The following is an 18,009-nucleotide window of genomic DNA, read 5'->3' on the forward strand; positions in this document are numbered from 1 at the left end:
TCCCAGCTTTAATAAATCTTTGAAGTATGATTTGTTAAAATTTCCCCGCAAGTAAATAAATTGAAAGATTACATGAGTGCATATAAGGAATTAGGTGATGAATTGAAACGAAGGTTTAAAGGGCTAATTTAATAATAGCTATTAATAGTCCGGAACATAATGCCAAATCTTGAAAGTCTTCAAACCCACAATCTGACATTTAAAAGGCAAGTAACCAATTACCTATAATCCCTTATCAGTCAGATTTGTTCTCCTACTTCTGAGAAGACAGAGATCTCAAAATACAAGGAATTGGATGGCCTTGGCCTGGCTCCTCATTTATGTAGCCATGGTGCTCACTTGCCTGAAAGCCACCTGTTGGTGAAGTGAATATTGCATTTCTAGTTTGCAGGGTTTCCCAGCATATTAATATATTGTATGTATTTTTATTTTTAATTTTTTAAATTTTTTTTAATTTTTAATTTATTTTTTTTATAGTGTATGTATTTTTAAAGCTCAGGTTTTGTGACTTACACTCAGTTGTGCCTGGTCGATAAGGAGTAATTTGGGCTAGTAAAAAAAAAAAGAAGAAGAAGAGGAAGAAGAAAACACTGGTTTTTAATTCGTTTTGTAACTTAATTTGCATTCTGAGCGGATATTTCCTTTTCGCCGTTGGCTTTGTAGTGGGGCCGTGGCTGGCGGCCAGTTTTGTTCCGTGGGTGTGTCTGCCGTGGCCGCTGGTGGCGCCAGTGGGGACGCTCCACGGAAGGCCCCCTCCGTGGCAAGCAGAGGAACTGGGACCGAGGTCAGGCGTGGGTCTCGCAACGTGAGATGCTCCCTGGTCCTGAGTCCACACAGAGAGCCTGCCACAGACGTGCCAGAGTGACATGTTTCAGGCATTCGTGGAACACGGCGGAGCTGGACATCGGCCCGGGAGGTGGGGCCACGTGGCGGTGCTCCACGCTGGCCGTGTGGCTTGGTAGCTACAAAGTCAGGGCACAGTGAAGTGAGCGCCGCTCACGCCCGAGTGCAAGTGACAAAACGACCACGGGATGTGCGTGGACCACAAAGGACCGCAGGTGCGATTAGGTTCACGGTTAACGGTTTTAGCCGCTTGCCTTTTTTCCCTGGGATTTCCTCGTCATTCCGCCCAACGGGACCCTGGCGGCAGACGTTTCCTAGAGCAGTTAACTCTGGCGTCCATCAATTTTAATTGGAATCACGAAGCTAAAACCCTGGGTAGTACTTGCCAGCCATAGGTGTCTTTTAACTCAGGTACTTCTGGTTCTGCCGTGGGCTTCTCTGCAACAGTGCGCCCTGCTGCATGGCCAACTCCGGAAGGCGGGGATCTGGGCATTCTTAACAGGGACAGTGTTCAATCATCGACAGAAGAGGAGCCTATCCGTCTCTGCTGGCTTACGTTCATGAGGGTGGCTGGGGTGTCAACGCAGAGGGACCACCGCCCTGAGGACAGCTCAGCCTCAGTGTTCGCTTGCCAGCCCGGTAGGTAGTTGGTCTTTAGGCCACTGAAGCATTCTGTCCCTGCAGCTCTATAAAGCAATTACCGAGCCCTCACTGTCCTGATTTATAAAGAGATTGCCTTCCTTGCGAGAAGACAGTAAGGTGCATAGCAGGAATCCAAAAGCAAGACTGTGCTAATCTTAAAGAAAAAGAAGAAGAAGAAGAAGAGGAAAAGACAAAAAATAAAAAGGGAAATTTATTTCTCTGGAAATCGTTCTGACTTGGCTGTAATGAAGGTGCCACCTTAAGAAACAAGTAAGCCTAGGGGTGCCTGGGTGGCGCAGTCGGTTAAGCGTCCAACTTCAGCCAGGTCACGATCTCGCGGTCCGCGAGTTCGAGCCCCGCGTCAGGCTCTGGGCTGATGGCTCAGAGCCTGGAGCCTGTTTCCGATTCTGTGTCTCCCTCTCTCTCTGCCCCTCCCCTGTTCATGCTCTGTCTCTCTCTGTCCCAAAAATAAATAAACGTTGGGAAAAAAAATTTTTTTTTAATTTAAAAAAAAAAAAAAAGAAAGAAACAAGTAAGCCTAGGGGCGCCAGGGTGGCTCAGTCATTTAAACGTCAGACTCGTGATTTCGCCTCAGGCTGTGGGATCCCAGCTTGTGGGATCAAGCCCTGCCTCCGGTTCCACACTGAGTGTGGCACCTGCTTGAGATTCTCTCTCTTTCCCTCTGCCCCTCTCCCCCAACTTGTGCTCTCACTCTTAAAAAAAATCAATCAAATTAAAAAGAAACTTAAAAAGAGAAACACATATGTGTAAAGAGAAGTCAAGAGCTTTTCAAATAAATTCAGCCTTCTGTTACTTGTACCAAATAAAAATGTACAGAGGTGTGGCTAATCTTAATACAGGTGTCCCTCAGTTGTCAAAAGTTTGAATCATGCCACTTTGCTTTTGCAAAAAACCTACACGAGTAGCTGTTTTCACAAACCGAAGGAAATCCAAAGAGGACTTTTGCTTTTATGGGGAAAAGGGTGAGAAGCAAAACCTGTGTCCCGCGCTGGTTTTGCAGAGAGCTGGGACAGAGGCAGGGATCCAGAGCAGCAAGAACGGCCCCGCCCAGCTCCTTCCCTTCGAACCACGGCCAGCATCCTGGCATCCAGCGCCCAGAACTTCGAACCGCGTCTGTGAGCATCTGGGCTCTGTCTTCATGTATTTTGTGCATGTGTTAGCGATGTGCCCTCAGGTTTCAGAAAAGCCTAAGAGAGGAGATTTCAGGGTCTGGGAATCCTCAGAATTGTTTTCCTGTAAATTAACGATAATTGCTTTTTTGCTTTACACACTTCAGCGTGTGAAAGGTTTCCTAGGAACACCCTACTTTGGCCCAGCACAGGAAACTTGACCATTCATACCATTTGGCACTTAGGGTCGGCGTTTCAGATAAGGTTCCAGAAATTCACTTAAGACCCCACTACAGACTTCACTCAAACAGAGCCAGGACATTGCCCATTTCTCTCCCTTAGGATCCTGCATACTCACTCTCCCCCCAGGAGAGAATACCAACTGCTCCACTCTCTGTTCACTGGAAGCTGTGAAGACTGAGGTTTTCAGGAGCCTCTTCCGCAGTAAGAGACCAGCTGAAGTAAAAGGTATATGAGGCGCCTGGGTGGCTCAGTCGGTTAAACATCTGACTCTTGATTTCAGCTCAGGTCATGAGCTCACGGTTCGCGGGTTTGAGCCCCGCATCTGGCTCTATGGTGACGGGCACGGGTCCTGCTTGGGATTCTCTCCCTCTCCCTCTGCCCCTCCCCCACTTGCGCTCTCTCTGTCTCAAAAAATAACTTAAAAAAACAAAAAGAAGAAGAAGTAAAAGGTATCCACCAAGCACGAGAGCAGTCTGGACCAAGCTGATGCCCACGTGTCTGGTAGCTTGTCTCGTGGCTAATCAGATCAGGGATAGGGCAAAGCAAGTACTTTTGTCCCAAAAAGTGCGTCATCACTTCAAAAAGTGCGTCACATCAGTGCTTTTTACGCAGAGGGCTTTTGTCTGCTCCGAGGTAGATAAAACATCTCCTGGCCTTGCATAGTTGAGGGCACGTGCCTTATATGTCACCCCCTCGCCCCCTCCCCTACACGCATGCCCCAAGGAAGAATTTTTATTTTCTTTTGTGTGTGCATTTTCATGTCTATTTATTTTTGACAGACAGAGCATGAGCGAAGGAGGAGCAGAGAGAGAGGGAGACACAGAATCCAAAGCAGGCTCCAGGCTCTGAGCTGTCAGCACAGAGCCCAATGCGAGGCGTGAACTCAGGAAGCGTGAGATCATGACCTGAGCCAAAGTCAGATGCTTAACCAACGGAGCCACCCAGGAGCCCCTGATTTCCATATATAGGTGGCATTTTGGTCTTGGTCAAGACAATACAATTATTTGATCATTGAGAAATATCTTCTTGAAACTTGCGTGAACCCACTACAGAGAAGCAGTTTTCCAGGAAAAGGGTGGGGTGGGAAATATATACGGTTGGTGTTGAGAAGAATTTCATTTACCCTTGAGTAAAACAAACTAATGCCCTTTCTTGGTTTCCTATGCTGCTGTAACAAGTTGCCACAAACTTAGGGACTGAGGACAACACCTATTTATTATCCTCCCATTTCTGTGAGTTAGAAGTCTGACACTAACCTTACCAGTTCAAAACCACGGTGTTGTGCTCCTTATTAATGGCTCTTGGGAGAAGATTTTTCCAAGCTTCTTCAGGTTGTGTCCAGGATCGAATTCCTTGTGGCTGTGGGACCAAGGTCCCCATTTCCTTGCTGGCTATCAGCTGAGAGCTAACAGCCTCTCCCACAACTTAGCATGTGGCCCCCCTCTGTCAGAACCAGCAGTGGGGACTTGAAGCCTCATGCTTGAGACCTCTCTGACTCTTGCTTCTGTGCCGCTCCGCTGACACCAGCCAGGGAATCCTCCCTGCTCTTCATGCTCATTGGGTCCACAGGGATCATTTGGGATATTATAAAGTCCCTAACCGTAATTCCATCTGCAAAGTCCCTTTTTCCATGTAAAGTAACCTAGTCACAGGTTCCAGGCATTAGGACATAAACATCTTGGGGGGACGTTATTTGGCCTACCATAGTCCTCCCTCTGGGCCCCAAAGATTCACATCCATCCCACATACGTTCATCCGATCCTAGGGTCTCATCCCAGGACAGCATCATGTCCAAGTCCTAAAGGTCGACCCAAAGGTCTAAAATCAGCAGCATCTAAATCAGGTGTCATCCATGAAGTACAGCTCCTGGGGAACGATTCTTCTCCCCTTGTGGTCCTATGATATCAAAGACATAGGTCATCTTCTCCCAACAAACACTGGTGTGACAGGCATAGGATAATAGAGAGATGCCAGCTCAAGAAGGGGAGAAATAGAAAATAAAATAGAGTACTGGATCACAGCAGCTTGGAAATCCCGCCCAGCAATCCCCATTAGATTTCAAGGCAAGGGATTTATCTTCTGTCATCCTTGGCTCTGCTCTCTGAGTAAGACGTCCCAAAAAGTCAACACTGGAAACGCCCCTTGAATGAATTCACCAGGCAGGTGAGGGGAGGCTTGCTTTGGTTCCCTCTTGGTTATTGGCCAAGTGTCACAAATGGTTTAAAAAATTTTTTTAACACTTATGTATTTTTGGGAGAGAGAGAGAGAGAGAGGAGACGGGCCACAAAGCAGGCTCCGCACTGTGAGCATAGAGTCTGATGTGCAGCTAGAACTCATGAACCCTGAGATCATGACCTGAGCCAAAATCAAGAGCTGGATGCTTAACCGATGGAGCCCCCCCCACCACAGGCACCCCCAGATGTCACAAACGGCACATTTCTGCAGAGCCACAACAGGCAGCAGAGCCACTGGTGGTACACTAGTTCAGTGGTTCAGAGCAGCCTGGCTGGGCTACTGGGCAGCTAGATGTCAATCAAACAGGACTTAGCACAAGTAATGTGGTTTGGCAAAAGAACATCAGCATGATTCACCTTGGTGAACCGTGAGCCCACCGTGGTTTTATTGAACACAAGGGGCTGGCATAGCATACCAGGCTTAGTAAAAATGGAGACGTACACACCAGAATTGGCATTTGCCACAGACGGCTACCTCTCCCTACAGGTCCTATCCTCTGTTAATGCCAGGAGTGGTGGCCTGGAGACCCTACCTCTGCGTGGTTGTGCTTGGTTAGCATTTCCACAGTCTGGTCACCTGGAGCCACCCCTAAGCCTGTTATGTGTAGGTTAAGCCTTGCCCTTCAAATTTGAAGGTACATTCCACGAAATATGCATAAAATGCTTCCTTGATAAGACAACGTTTATCATACTCTGGGTTCTTACTTCTTAAGAACCTATGACTTGCAGCAGCAAATGTTAAGGAAAACAATTGATGTCCACATTTATAGAATTACAACCTCAGCGGGGTGCCTGGGTGGCTCAGCCGGTTAAGCGTCAGACTTCGGCTCAGGTTATGATTTTGCAGTTTGTGAGTTTGAGTCCCCCATCGGGCTCTGTGCTGATGGCTCAGAGCCTGGAACCTGCTTTGGATTCTGTGTCTCCCTCTCTCTCTTCCCCTCCCCCACTCGTGCTCTGTCTCTCTCTCTCTCTCTCTCTCTCTCTGTCTCTCTCTCTCGAAAATAAATAAACATTGAAAGATTAAAAAAAAAGAATTAAAACCTCAGCAAAGATTTTAATTTAAACTTAAAGGTGAGTAGTAAAACCTCCATCCAACTCAGCCTATGTTTCTTTTCCAGACATATCTAGGCATTACTTCCAAGGGAGATAGGTTCCCAAATCCTTCATACCTCTGTTTTCATACCGATGATACCAGATCTAGGCACATCAGATATGTTTCTGCTTGCCTGCTAGATGGAGCTCCCAAGGTCAAGGGCCAGGTGTTCTTTTTATCCCAAGACATGGCATTAGGTGTGGAGCAGAGTCGATACCCAGTCAAGGTGGGTTAGTTCGTCGCTTTGAACTGATCTATCCATTAGCCTTTCTTCTAGTTCCATAGACTGTATCTCACAAAACCCATAACTCCTCCAAATTTCAGTTCAATGTTACTTATTGCTGTAAAAAATTAAAAATAACTTGTATGTGCATTAATAGGGTAATAACTTTTTAGGTTATAAATCATCATATATTTATACACGGAATGCCCAAAGTTGTTCCATGAATAGGGTACATAGGTAGGTATTACCGCGAAAAGAGGCCATGGTAGGCTTTTAATGCATAAAAGCAAGCAAGGTGCTTTACAAACCACTATGGTAAAAAGCAAAAGCATACCTACACAGTTTATTGGTCTGAGTAGAAAATAATCTTGAACGATAAATGTCAAATGGTGACAGTGATTTCCTTGGACAGAAGGATGAGGGGGAGAAGAGAGAGTAAGGATGTTCCCTTTTACTGATGTATTTCCCCCAGGGTTTGAATACCTTTACAATAGTTTCAAATTTTTTAAAAAAAGCAGTAATGAAAATTTTCAAAATGAGGGTGTCATTGTTGCTAGGAAACCTTCCATTCTACCCTCTGCGCACCCCTCATCCTCTCTGCAGGCTTGCAGTACATGTTCCAGGTGGTTCCTGCAGCTCCCCGCCCAGTGTCTCTCTCCCTCTTGGATGGGGGTCTCTGGGCGACAAGCAGCTAGAACACTTAACATTTCCTTCGTAGACTCCATACCAGGCCCTGAGCATTTGGCCGTGTCACCACACGATCGGGTGATGCCAGATGCTCCCATCAGCGCACTATGGATGAGCAGACCAAGGCAAGGCATGTGCCTCCACACCTAGGTAGCCCCAGCCACGAGGCCATGCCAGGTGCACGAAAGGGTCCACCTTTGTTGAAGTTATCAAATGAGAAGAAGGCAACAAGCTGGTCCCTTGTTTTGCTAAAAGTGTGTGAAGGGGCACCTAGGTGGCTCATTCAGTTAGGCGTCCGACTCTTGATTTCAGTTCTCAACAGTTCATGGGATCAATGCCAAACCCTTCCTGCAAGCTGGGAGTGAAGAGAGTTATGGCTCGGGGATACCTGATTGTCTCCAGGCGGCAAAATTGTGCCATTCTCTCCAGCACTCCGTGTGTCTGATCAGTATTGTCAACAGTCATAAGAAAGCTCACATCTCAAACTTGTTTAGTTATGTTCAGCTGTTGTTGTCTTTTTCTTCCTTCCCAAATTGAGCCTGCTCTGAATAATCCAGGATGGGGGTTGTAGTGGCAGGGCACAAGCCACAGTGTAAGAAGCCTGTATTCTTGACGAAGCAGACATCCAATATTGTCCAGTGAGTACAGCGCACGGAGGTAAATCAGTCACACGAGTGACTGTCCGACGGGAGGGCTGAATGCACGAGTAATAGCCACCTTGCTCTGAGCACCTAGGTTGTGTTGGGCACTCAGCTGTATGCTAAGCATACAAATGACAGCAACATGCCTTCTACCCTCCAGAAGGTTCCAATGCAGCAGTAAGGTCACAGCCTAAATAATTCTAATACAAAGTCAGTGGTGATGGTTAAGAGAGATTCAAAGAGCAAAGAGAGTGTAGAGAAGAGAGGGCTCATTTCAAATAGACTAATTGCTAAAAATCTCATCCATTGGTTTTCTCTGCAGTTTCCCTGTTCATATCCTGACCATCTTGAAGTGGAGGCACATAAAATGAAGTCTTTCATGTGAAATGCTGGTTGCGTTCCTTTTGAACGTGCATTACAAGTGCCTCTTTGGATCCTATGAGGGCTCTGTATATTGAATTTGTTTTACATAAGCTCAGTGAGTGATGGAAGCTAAGAGAAACAGCATGTCAAACAGCACTGAAGAGAGGGGAAATAAAGCAGCTTAACTCGTTACAGTTGAATAACAGAGATTGTAAGAGATTTTGTACCTTTTAATTGTAAGAAATAAAAAGTTTCATTTTTATCAATTAGATAAAAAGATGATAGAACCTACTTTAAGCAGAAATCTCCAAATGACATGTCAACTGACAGTTCAATCAAGATTATAAAGATTATTTCTAAGGCATAGCTGTCATGCTATCTTTGTGCTTTTTTTACAAATAACCCATCAGTATTTGTTTGAATGTCATGTTTATGCATAGAAATTTGCTGTACCGGTTACCCATCAGACGTGAAAATCACCTCGGTCAAGATGGGCAGAAGATGGTTTCAAGTGCAACAGGAGGGTGGAACTTTGTAGGTTGGACACTGGCTCGTTGTCCCTTCCTTAGGACCATGATTAGTTAATCGCTACACACACAAAATGTTGTTGGTTTTTTAAAAATTTTTAAATAGTGAAGCATGCACGATATAGTAGATCTTGTTTTGTGGGGGGAAAGGAGAAACAGGAAACTCTCCTCTCCTCCAGAGTGAAAAGCCAGGGGTACTTTTCTGATGTGTTTCCCTCATTTAGGAGTAGTTGCTTAAAAGCCAACTCACCCCCCAGAGGGTTGTAGGACACTGTTCCCCATTGATTAAGAGACATGTGCACACCTCATTCTGTTTAAAAATATGTATTGAGCATCATCATACCTGAAGACACTGTGGTAACTCCCTCTTCCCCTCCGTATCATAGAGGTGTGTTTGTATGTGTGTGTTTACATGTGTGTTTATATGTGTGTGATTATATGTGTGTGCGTGTGTGTGTGTCCCATTCATTTCCCCTTCTCTACAGGGACCCAACTTATTAGTCTTCTCATTTCTCAATATCTTACACATTTTTTAAAGATTTTATTTGTAAGTAATCTCTACACCCAACGTGGGGTTCAAACTCACAACCCCAAGATCAAGAGTGGCATACTTTACTGACTAAGCCAGCCAGGCACCCCACAATATCCTATACATTCTAATATAGCAGCCAGTTAGTAAGTTTTTTTTTTTTAATTTTGGATGAGAGTGGACTAGAATCAAAGAAAAACAAGAATAAAGGGTACTTCTTAGATTAATATTCACAACTATAAGGTTGACCGATTGATAATTCATGATCTTTCCCAGGTTTCTCTGTCTGTTCATTGATTACCACTGAAAATAGGCTGATCATTACGAAGTGTATTTGTGAATGAGGAGGCAATCTGCCCTCACCATAAAGCTACTCAAGGACAAGACTGAGCATTCATTGGAAGAGGGCAGAAAACTTCAGACTAGGGTGGACAGAGCTACCCTCAGGCACTTTCAAGACTACATTCCATCGTTCTCTCTTTGGAAAAACAACCTCTTCAGAGTATAGGTGCAAGATTTAAAACACACAGGCACACTGCCATCCAGCATTCTTCTGGCCAAAGAGGTCTGATTGGGATTTTTGACAAGCCTATTACTCTAACAGCCCCAAAGCCTGACCTGGTGAAAACCATTTCAAGGAGGGATGGTCTAAAACTGCTCTGTCACAAAGGCCGTCCTTCTCATTTAGAGTAATATCAGCAAAGCTCTCACCACTTCTTCCTGCAGAAATTTTGGCTCTTCCTCCCTCTCCGAGATCCTGTCAGAAGTGAAGGTTGGCCACCCCAAGGGGGAGTCCTGACACTGTACCTAAAAATGCTGTCACTATTTGCCTAGTTATATTATCTGAGGAACTGAGAAATTTTGTTTATATTTTAAGATGAGCAAATGCCAAAAATACTAATTTGAATTGAATAACCTTTCCCAGTCTTAGATTAAAATGCGGAGAGATCCTCCACATTTAAACACATTAAACACATCCTCCAGAACCTTCTAGATATCGAAGAAAACATTTATGTTCAATAGCATTTTAGCCGTTAGCATTTTAGTGTCAGCCCTATTTTATTTTCGTTCCTAAAAAAAAGTAGTATATCCATGTTGTACATCAAGCCTGAAGGCCTTGCCTTCCTCTCCTCATAGACTGGGTTCAATCCCAGCCCCTCCACTAACTCCTCCCTCTGTGGCCTTGGGCAGCTCTCTCAGTGTTCTCATCTGTAAAACAGAATGAAAAGTTACCTTGAAGGACATTTTGAAAATGAAATGGGAATGCCTGCGTCAGTTACAACGTGGGCATGAGACTCATCCTATTCGGTGCCTCCTGCGGGCTCTGTCCAGGGCCACAGATTCTTGGGATGTGCCATGTGGCAGCCATCAGCAGTCAGCAGAGAGGGTGCCCTTCCCAACCAGACCCTCTCTCTAGAGCCAGAGTCAGCGCAGTGGTTCTCAACTTTGGCGTCACCAAATAGGAAGTTATCTGATGCCACCCAAGACTCCAGAGTGGGGCCCAACAGGCTCCTCCGGGTGATTCTGATATTAGCCGAGTTTGAGAGCCACTGGCCTACTGGGATCATTCTCGAGAGATCACTCTTCCCATGGTCGCTAAATTCCCTCAGTTCCTTTATACCTTCCCTTAACTCACCTCCAGCATCCCTCCAACAGGCTGTGTTGTCCATGACTTGCCACAGAAGTTCTCTGCCTGAACCAAATCCTAACCAGGGGTAGGAGAGGAAGAATGTCCTCTCAGGTGGTGGAGTCACTAAAAGCACCCCAAAGATTCACCCTTGACTGAGCTTTTCTCATGTCTTTTATAGAAGTGGACGATCTCACTGCTTCCCAGCTGCCTGTTCCCTGACCATTCCCCCCTTCTGTTGCTTAAGCTCAGCTTATGCTGGTACAGGAAGGAACTTGGGCCACGCCTGCCCATAAAAGGTGCCCATGAGCATCCCGGTGATTAAATTTTCACAGAACCCCCTACCTATGCGCCTAGAATAAGTTTCTAGAAGTTTACTTCTGGTAGGGCCAACGTAGGTATATTTTTGAAGCAGGTGAAATTAGAGCTCTAAAATATTTCAGTAAGTCAGAAGCTCCGTCTTTGAAAAACGCTCTCACAGATTTCTCAAAGAAGAGGCCTTTGAATCACAGAGCTTGATTCCCTTGTCAGCTGTCAGTGAAGTAAACCTTAAAGACTTTCCAAGAGCCCCCATTCTCCGTGGCCACGGGACCCTCACAGATGACATGTTCAGAACTCTGAGTCTCCTTTGCACAAGTTACGATGCAGATACCTATGACTTACCCAGTTTGTGGAAACCATCCCTACTATTTAAAACCATGTTCTCGGTAAACATTCTGGAGTTGCACGTGGGAGAAAGGTTCTTTTGGGGACCACAGGGAGGTAGCTGACGTGCCCTTTTGCTTTTGCAGGAATGTTAGTTCAGCCGGAGAGGAGGCCCGCAGGAGGATGCGGGAATGCGACGGGCTCACAGATGCGCTGCTCTACGTGATCCAGTCTGCACTGGGGAGCAGTGAGATCGACAGCAAGGTTTGTTGTGTTTGCATAGATTAAACATCTTAGTCAATAAAGATGCCCAAGGGACTAAGCAACGGCTAACAACAACGGAGAGCTAATGCTGTGCCTAATACCTTCACTCTGAAATCTATCGTGGTCTCCCCGTAGGAATCCTACATTTTCTTGATGGCTTCTAATAATCCTAGCCTAGAACTAGACACCTAAGTCTCAATAATGAATAAATAAAAAACGTGGATTGTTTTAAGTTACTCAGACCAGATGAGTGTATCAACTTTTCCATGCTACATTACCCACAAACTTCCAGTTTAATTTTTTTGAAATCTGCTTTTAAAAGAAAGAGACCTATTAAAACTACCTGAGCTTCGAATAACTCTATATTCTTAGCAGTTAGCTTTTTACAAATGTTAATTGTTCAAATGCCATTTTAAAAGTACCTGATGAAGGGGCACCTGGGTGGCTCAGCTGGTTAAGTGTCAGACTGTGGCTCAGGTCCTGATCTCCCGGTTTGTGGGTTCGAGCCCCGGGTCAGGCTCTGTGCTGATGGCTCAGAGCCTGGAGCCTGCTTCAGATTCTGTGTCTCCCTCTCTTTTTGCCCCGCCCCCTCCCCGCACCCACTCTGTCTCTCTCTCTCTCTCTCTCAAACATAAACATTAAAAATTTTTTTTAATTTTTTAAAAAAGTGCCCAATGAAGGTAAGTAACTGCTTTAAAAATGCTAAATAAATGAGGCTGGTGATATGTGAATCATCAGAGTGTCTTCAGTGTTTGAGTTCACAAACCAAAATAGAGTCGGGTGGGCTTTTCCAGTGTTGGAGGTATTTTGTTTCGCCTCAGTTTGTCTTTTGATTAGTTTCGATTCATTCTGAATGTATAACTGTAAAGTAATAATGTCCTGATGTAAACAGAGACTCTAATGATGCTTTTAAAGTGGTCCGTGTGACAAATGTAAACACAGACTCTACTGATGAGTCCATATGACAAATGCGAGACCGTAACGAGAACTTCTCTAGAGCCACACCATGGACATTTGGGGCTGGATAATTCAGTGTTTGGGAGCCACCCCGTGCATTGTAGGATGTTGAGCATCATTCCTGGGCTCTACCCCTAGATGCCAGCAGCTTCATAGCTGGGACAAACCAAAATGTCCCCAAGATATTGCCAGATGTCCCACAGAGGGAGCAAAATTGGTCCTGGTCCTTAATCCCATGGCTTTTAATGCCAGCTCTTCGTTAGAATTAGGACTGCTTAGTAAATACGCGTGCCTAGACCCCATCACAGCCCTCTGACTCTGAACGTCTACCTCTGATCTCAGATTTTTGTTCCTTAGAAGTTCATCAGGTGATTCGACGTGTGGCCTGGACTGAGAGCCCACCTTAGTAGATACAGCTTTGACAAGGACTCTCATCAGAAACACGATGTAATGTAATTTAGTTGTAAAGTCCCATAAAGAACAGGTACGAGTGGTTTGATCCCTTTGGTTACCAGCTGGCGTGGGGAATGACCTAGTGAGGGGTTCTCAACCTTGACTGCACAGTGGAGCCACTGAGAAATGTAGGAAATTGCTGGTACCTGAGACCTACTCCCTGTGGTGGAGGCATGATCCGCCTTCTGGGATTCCCATCCTTTGAGTACTAGTTTACCGCAGTTGTGAACACAGTTTGTCATCTGATCGCCGCCACTGACTTATGCTTGCATCCATCAGCTTACCGTGAAGTGCTCCTCAGTTTCGAAATGGAGTATGATGGACTCTAGATGTAATCAACCCCTTTTGTAAACACTGTTAACGGCCATTTTAGAACTTTTAATATCGTTAATAGGAAAACGAAGTCCCTAAACACGTGACCAGTCAAGATGTCTTGAGGATTTACAGATGTCTGTTAACACAATAGGCGATTTTTAAAAGAGCTGCCAAAGGAAATTCACTAAGGCTTCAGTGCAGCGGGTCTTAACGTTCAGAGCAGGAAAGGCTACAGCATCGGGACACTGAGCCTCTTACTGTAACGGATGCCAAAGAGCTTAATGTTGTCTCGGCATTGCAGTTGAAAATAAGGGTCAACAGCCCCTTGCTTTGGCCAACTGCCCATGCCCACACTGGTGGGAAGGTAGTCTGTAGCAGCATGGCCCCAAAACGAAGTGCTGTGAGGCCCCACCCCTTTCTCCTGACGTGTCAGACTCCTGGGAGACATTGGAGATCACCTCTTTTAATGTCCACATTCTCTTCAAAAGAGGAACCTAGAATCCCTGGGAGTATTAAAGGCAGGAATCATAAGACGCGGCTATTTCTGATGCAGCAGCTAGAGCACCAGGCTTGGGTAGATTTGCCCCCACCCTCCTGCTGATTATAGAATTGTACCCGGGCACCCCGAATTCGTGACAAGGAAGATCGCCGTAGCTTCTGAAAGGATCAGACTCCACAAGTTACTTAGCAGTGTTTTGCCAGCCAGAACGTGCCAGAGAGTTCTAACGTATTATGGTCCCACAGTGTGCCACTCAGCCCTCTGTCTGGTCACCTCTGAGCTTTCACAGTGACAGGATAGAGGAGGGAGGTGAGTGCACATTCTCTTTACGGCCAGCAAAGCTAATGGCATCCTAGAGCCTGGAATCCACACAAGCTCTCAGCTCGGCTCCTGTGACCGGGACAGTTTGTTGAATGGGTAACATATGGGTCAGCAGTCTATGGACAACTTCCAAATTAGCCCTTTGCCATAGAAAATAAGGCGTCAAAATGACCCTGGTGACCACGAGGAGCCGCTAGAAGCGCTGTTGACAGCAGTGCATGTCAAGAGCAGCGCCACCAGCTGCCACATGCCTTCTGCTGGCGTCCCAAAGAAGGACAGTGGCTGCCTGTTTTTCTGTCCCCTACCCCCCTCCTTTCGAGGAAAGAGCTTGAATGGGTGGCCCTCCCACACCAAGCTGAGCTAGAAGGATGAGTTCAGCCTCTGTGTCTCCCTCGCCCTATCTTTTCGTCTGCACCCCCACCCCTCCGTCAACCCCACTTTCTCCCCGCCTCCGGCTTCTCCCAGACCATCCCCCAGCCACAGGTAGATCATAAAGCATTTCTCAAAACTGTGGCTGTGTTCCCCAGTAGTCATTTGTTAAACAGAGGCACGGAGATGCCCCCAGGGAACATGAGCAGCAGGATGAGAAAGAAGTTGATTCTCCCAAGTCTTTGATGTAAGGAAAAAATCAGTTTGAGCTGATTTAAAAATCGTTCTGACTTATGCCATAACATTTCCCTTTCAGGGAGAGACTTTTCTCTCTTTCATGCATCGTCCTGTGTTTACCTGCTTTCATGCCGGTTCCTTTTTTTGATGCTGAGAGGATGCTTGAAATAGAAAATCAAGTTGGCTTAAAGCCTGTGGGATTAGCAGCCGTGAAACCTTGAAAAGCTGACAAGAAAGGTCTAGAATGGAGCAAAGGCTCCCGAGATACATTCTGAAAACCAGTTTTCCTGGTTGATTGTCACACGCCCAGTAGTCAAGTCAAAGATGCATGCTTCCTTTAACCAGATCCCCCTCGTGGGAGGGAAGCACTTAGCCCCATCCCTTCCAGGCTGGGCCCAGGACTGGGAAGACGTGGCCCAATCTGCTGTGAGTCCCCGACGGCTACAGGTCTCATCCCTCTCATCTGTGAAATGGAACCACGTTCCCTGCCTTGAATGCTGGTGCACACAGCAGGTGCCTGAGAAACCATAGCCAAATTGGCATGCTTTTAAAAATAAAACTTAGCTCAGTTCAGTTTTTTTTCCCACCATTATTTTTTGAATTGGGTGCATTTTTCTTCTTCCCACTGTTTGTCAAATTCGGAACAAAGGTCAAAAGGTCAGTGCAAGGGACTGAGTGTATGTGTCCTCCTAAATTCATGTGTGAAACCTATTCTCCAAGGTGATGATCTTTGGCAGGAAGGGTCTTTGGGAGGAAATGGAAGCACAGAGAGATTAAGCACTTTGCCCAAGGTCACACGGCCCATGAAATGGCAGAGCCAGAGCTCAAACCTAGACTGGCGGCTCTGGGTCCCATGCTCTGGACTCCCAAGCGTGCTGTGTGCACCATTGTTCACGGTATGAACTCTCATACAGCATTCTCCGTGGGCAGGCACTGTCTTCAGTACGTACACACTAGGTTGGGTTCCCACTGTTGCTGGAATAGATCGCCACAAACACGGTGGCTGGAAACAACGCATATTTATTATCTCACCGTTTCACAGGCCAGGAGTCCCAAATGGGTCTTGTTGGGCTAAAATAAAAGTGTCGCCAGGGCCGCATTCCTTCTGGAGGTGCCGGGGAGAGTCCGTTTCCTCGTCTTTTCCAGCTTCTACAGGTGCCCACAGTTCCCTGGCTTGTGGCCCCTTCCTCCATTTTCACAGGCAGCAATGAGAGGTCACGCCTTTTCACACCTGTTCTGCACCCTCTCTCGCTTCTAAGACCCTCATGGTTACATGGGCCCCCCGGGATAATCCGGGACAATCTCCCTAACAGAAGGTCAGCTGATTAATTCTGTCTGCCGCCTCCATTCCTCTTGGCCTCGGAACCTAACATATTCAGAGCTTCCAGAGATTAATGCGGACATCTTGGCAGGGGAGGCATTCAGCCTACCGCACACACATACTCTAGCTCACCTGATCCTCACAGCAAGCTAAGACGTGGGTACCATTCCGAGCATCTGACAGAGGAGGGAATTGACTCAGAGAGATGTTGGGTGTATCACCCCAAGTCACAAGGCAGCAGAGACCAAGGGCCCTAAGGTGTTCAGCTGCACCTGTGTCCTCAAGCACCGTCGAATGCCTATGCTAAGAAAACAGGAGCACCAGCCACCTCAAAACAAATCGGTAGCATGGAAACATTTATGCCCCCAGCTGATCCCAGCACATGGCTTGTCTAGGACCCCCCAGCTTTATATCTCCTACCTCATTTTACTACCAGAAAGGGCCCTGGTGGATGGCAGATAGTAGTTAGTGTCTCCCTCCCAGAGCTGATGGAAACGTGAGTATCCATATTCTCGGTGATGCCGAGCCCTGGTCCCCAGAGGGGAGTGGCCTGTGAGCGAGCCACCATCCGAGACCTCTGGCGATTGTGGATTCTTCCCCACTCATTAGTGACCTTCAACCAACAATGGCAGCTGCTTACATAACCATAAGAGACTCTTAAATACAGAGAACAAACTGAGAGTTGATGGGGGCAGGGGAAATGGGTGATGGGCCTTGAGGAGGACACTTGTTGGGGTGAGCACTGGGTTGTATGTAAGTGTTGAATCATGGGAATCTACTCCTGAAGCCAAGACTACACTGTATGTTAGCCAACTTGCCAATTAAAAAAAACAAAAACAAAAACAACCACAATGACAGCTGCTTATAAAAGGAGCTACTTTGGATAAGGAAAGGTTTCAAGACCTTCTCGGGCTTCTCTGAATTCTTTCCACTGCGACCATCAAGGGCGCCTTTAGGAGCCGACAGCTAAATGTATCCAGAAAGGATCAGGAATGTGGAAATGACTCGCTTTCCCGGGTGGAGGAGGGATGCTGGTTAGTTTTTATTCATTCCTCCTTTGTTTCTTTTCCTTTCCTTTCTTTCTTTTTTTTTTTTTTGTTTGTTTGTTTGTTTGTTTTGGGTTCTCCAGACCGTTGAAAACTGTGTGTGCATCTTAAGGAACCTGTCATACCGGCTAGCAGCAGAAACGTCTCAGGGACAGCACATGGGCACAGATGAGCTGGACGGGCTTCTCTGTGGTGAGGCCAACGGCAAAGATGCAGAGAGTTCCGGGTGCTGGGGCAAGAAGAAGAAGAAAAAGAAATCCCAGGATCAGGTAATGCGGGCGACTCTGCAGCTCCACACAATTATCCCCTCCCCTGATTACAACATTAATATTTCTTCTGCGTATACACGTACGGGGCTCTGTACTTTCAATGCAGGCTAAAATCATTAACACATCTGCACAGTGTTCCCGTGGTGGGGGGGGGGGGGTCTGACAGGGGGACATTGAATGACTTCCCCCACATCCTGCAGCCCAGTCAACATAGGAACTTTGCTAAAGAGAGTCACGTCAGTCCCAGGCAGGCTCTGAGGTAGCAGCTTGGAGAGTCCAACCCGGGCACTGATTCTTCTGTGTGTTGATTCGTACCTCGATGGAGGTCCCGGCCAGGGACAGGAGGGTGCTTTGCAGGTGTTCCACAGGTACACTGTAGGTGTGATCTAGGAAGAGAAGCTAAGCAGCCAACATATTTTACTGCATGTTTTGAAACGTTTTGATATGTGATCTTGCATTTATTGTTAGAAATGGGGGCTCAGATTCCCAGTTCCCCAACAGAATGGCATTGGAAGCTTGGCCTTGGGGGAC

At 46.5% G+C, this 18,009-nt stretch overlaps 1 protein-coding gene across 3 annotated transcripts in view; it reads left to right on the forward strand.

The window, feature by feature from the left end:
• Window positions 1-18,009, forward strand: part of CTNND2 (catenin delta 2) — a 941,962-nt gene that overhangs the window by 792,242 nt on the left and 131,711 nt on the right. For all 3 annotated transcript variants that reach the window (XM_047878029.1, XM_047878014.1, XM_047878024.1), the window contains 2 exons: window positions 11,574-11,691; window positions 17,293-17,478. In XM_047878029.1, the coding sequence (XP_047733985.1) occupies window positions 11,574-11,691; window positions 17,293-17,478 (304 nt within the window). The remainder of the gene's footprint in view (window positions 1-11,573; window positions 11,692-17,292; window positions 17,479-18,009) is intronic.

The sequence above is a fragment of the Prionailurus viverrinus genome, chromosome A1, assembly GCF_022837055.1.
Source record: "Prionailurus viverrinus isolate Anna chromosome A1, UM_Priviv_1.0, whole genome shotgun sequence".
NCBI lineage: Eukaryota > Metazoa > Chordata > Mammalia > Carnivora > Felidae > Prionailurus > Prionailurus viverrinus.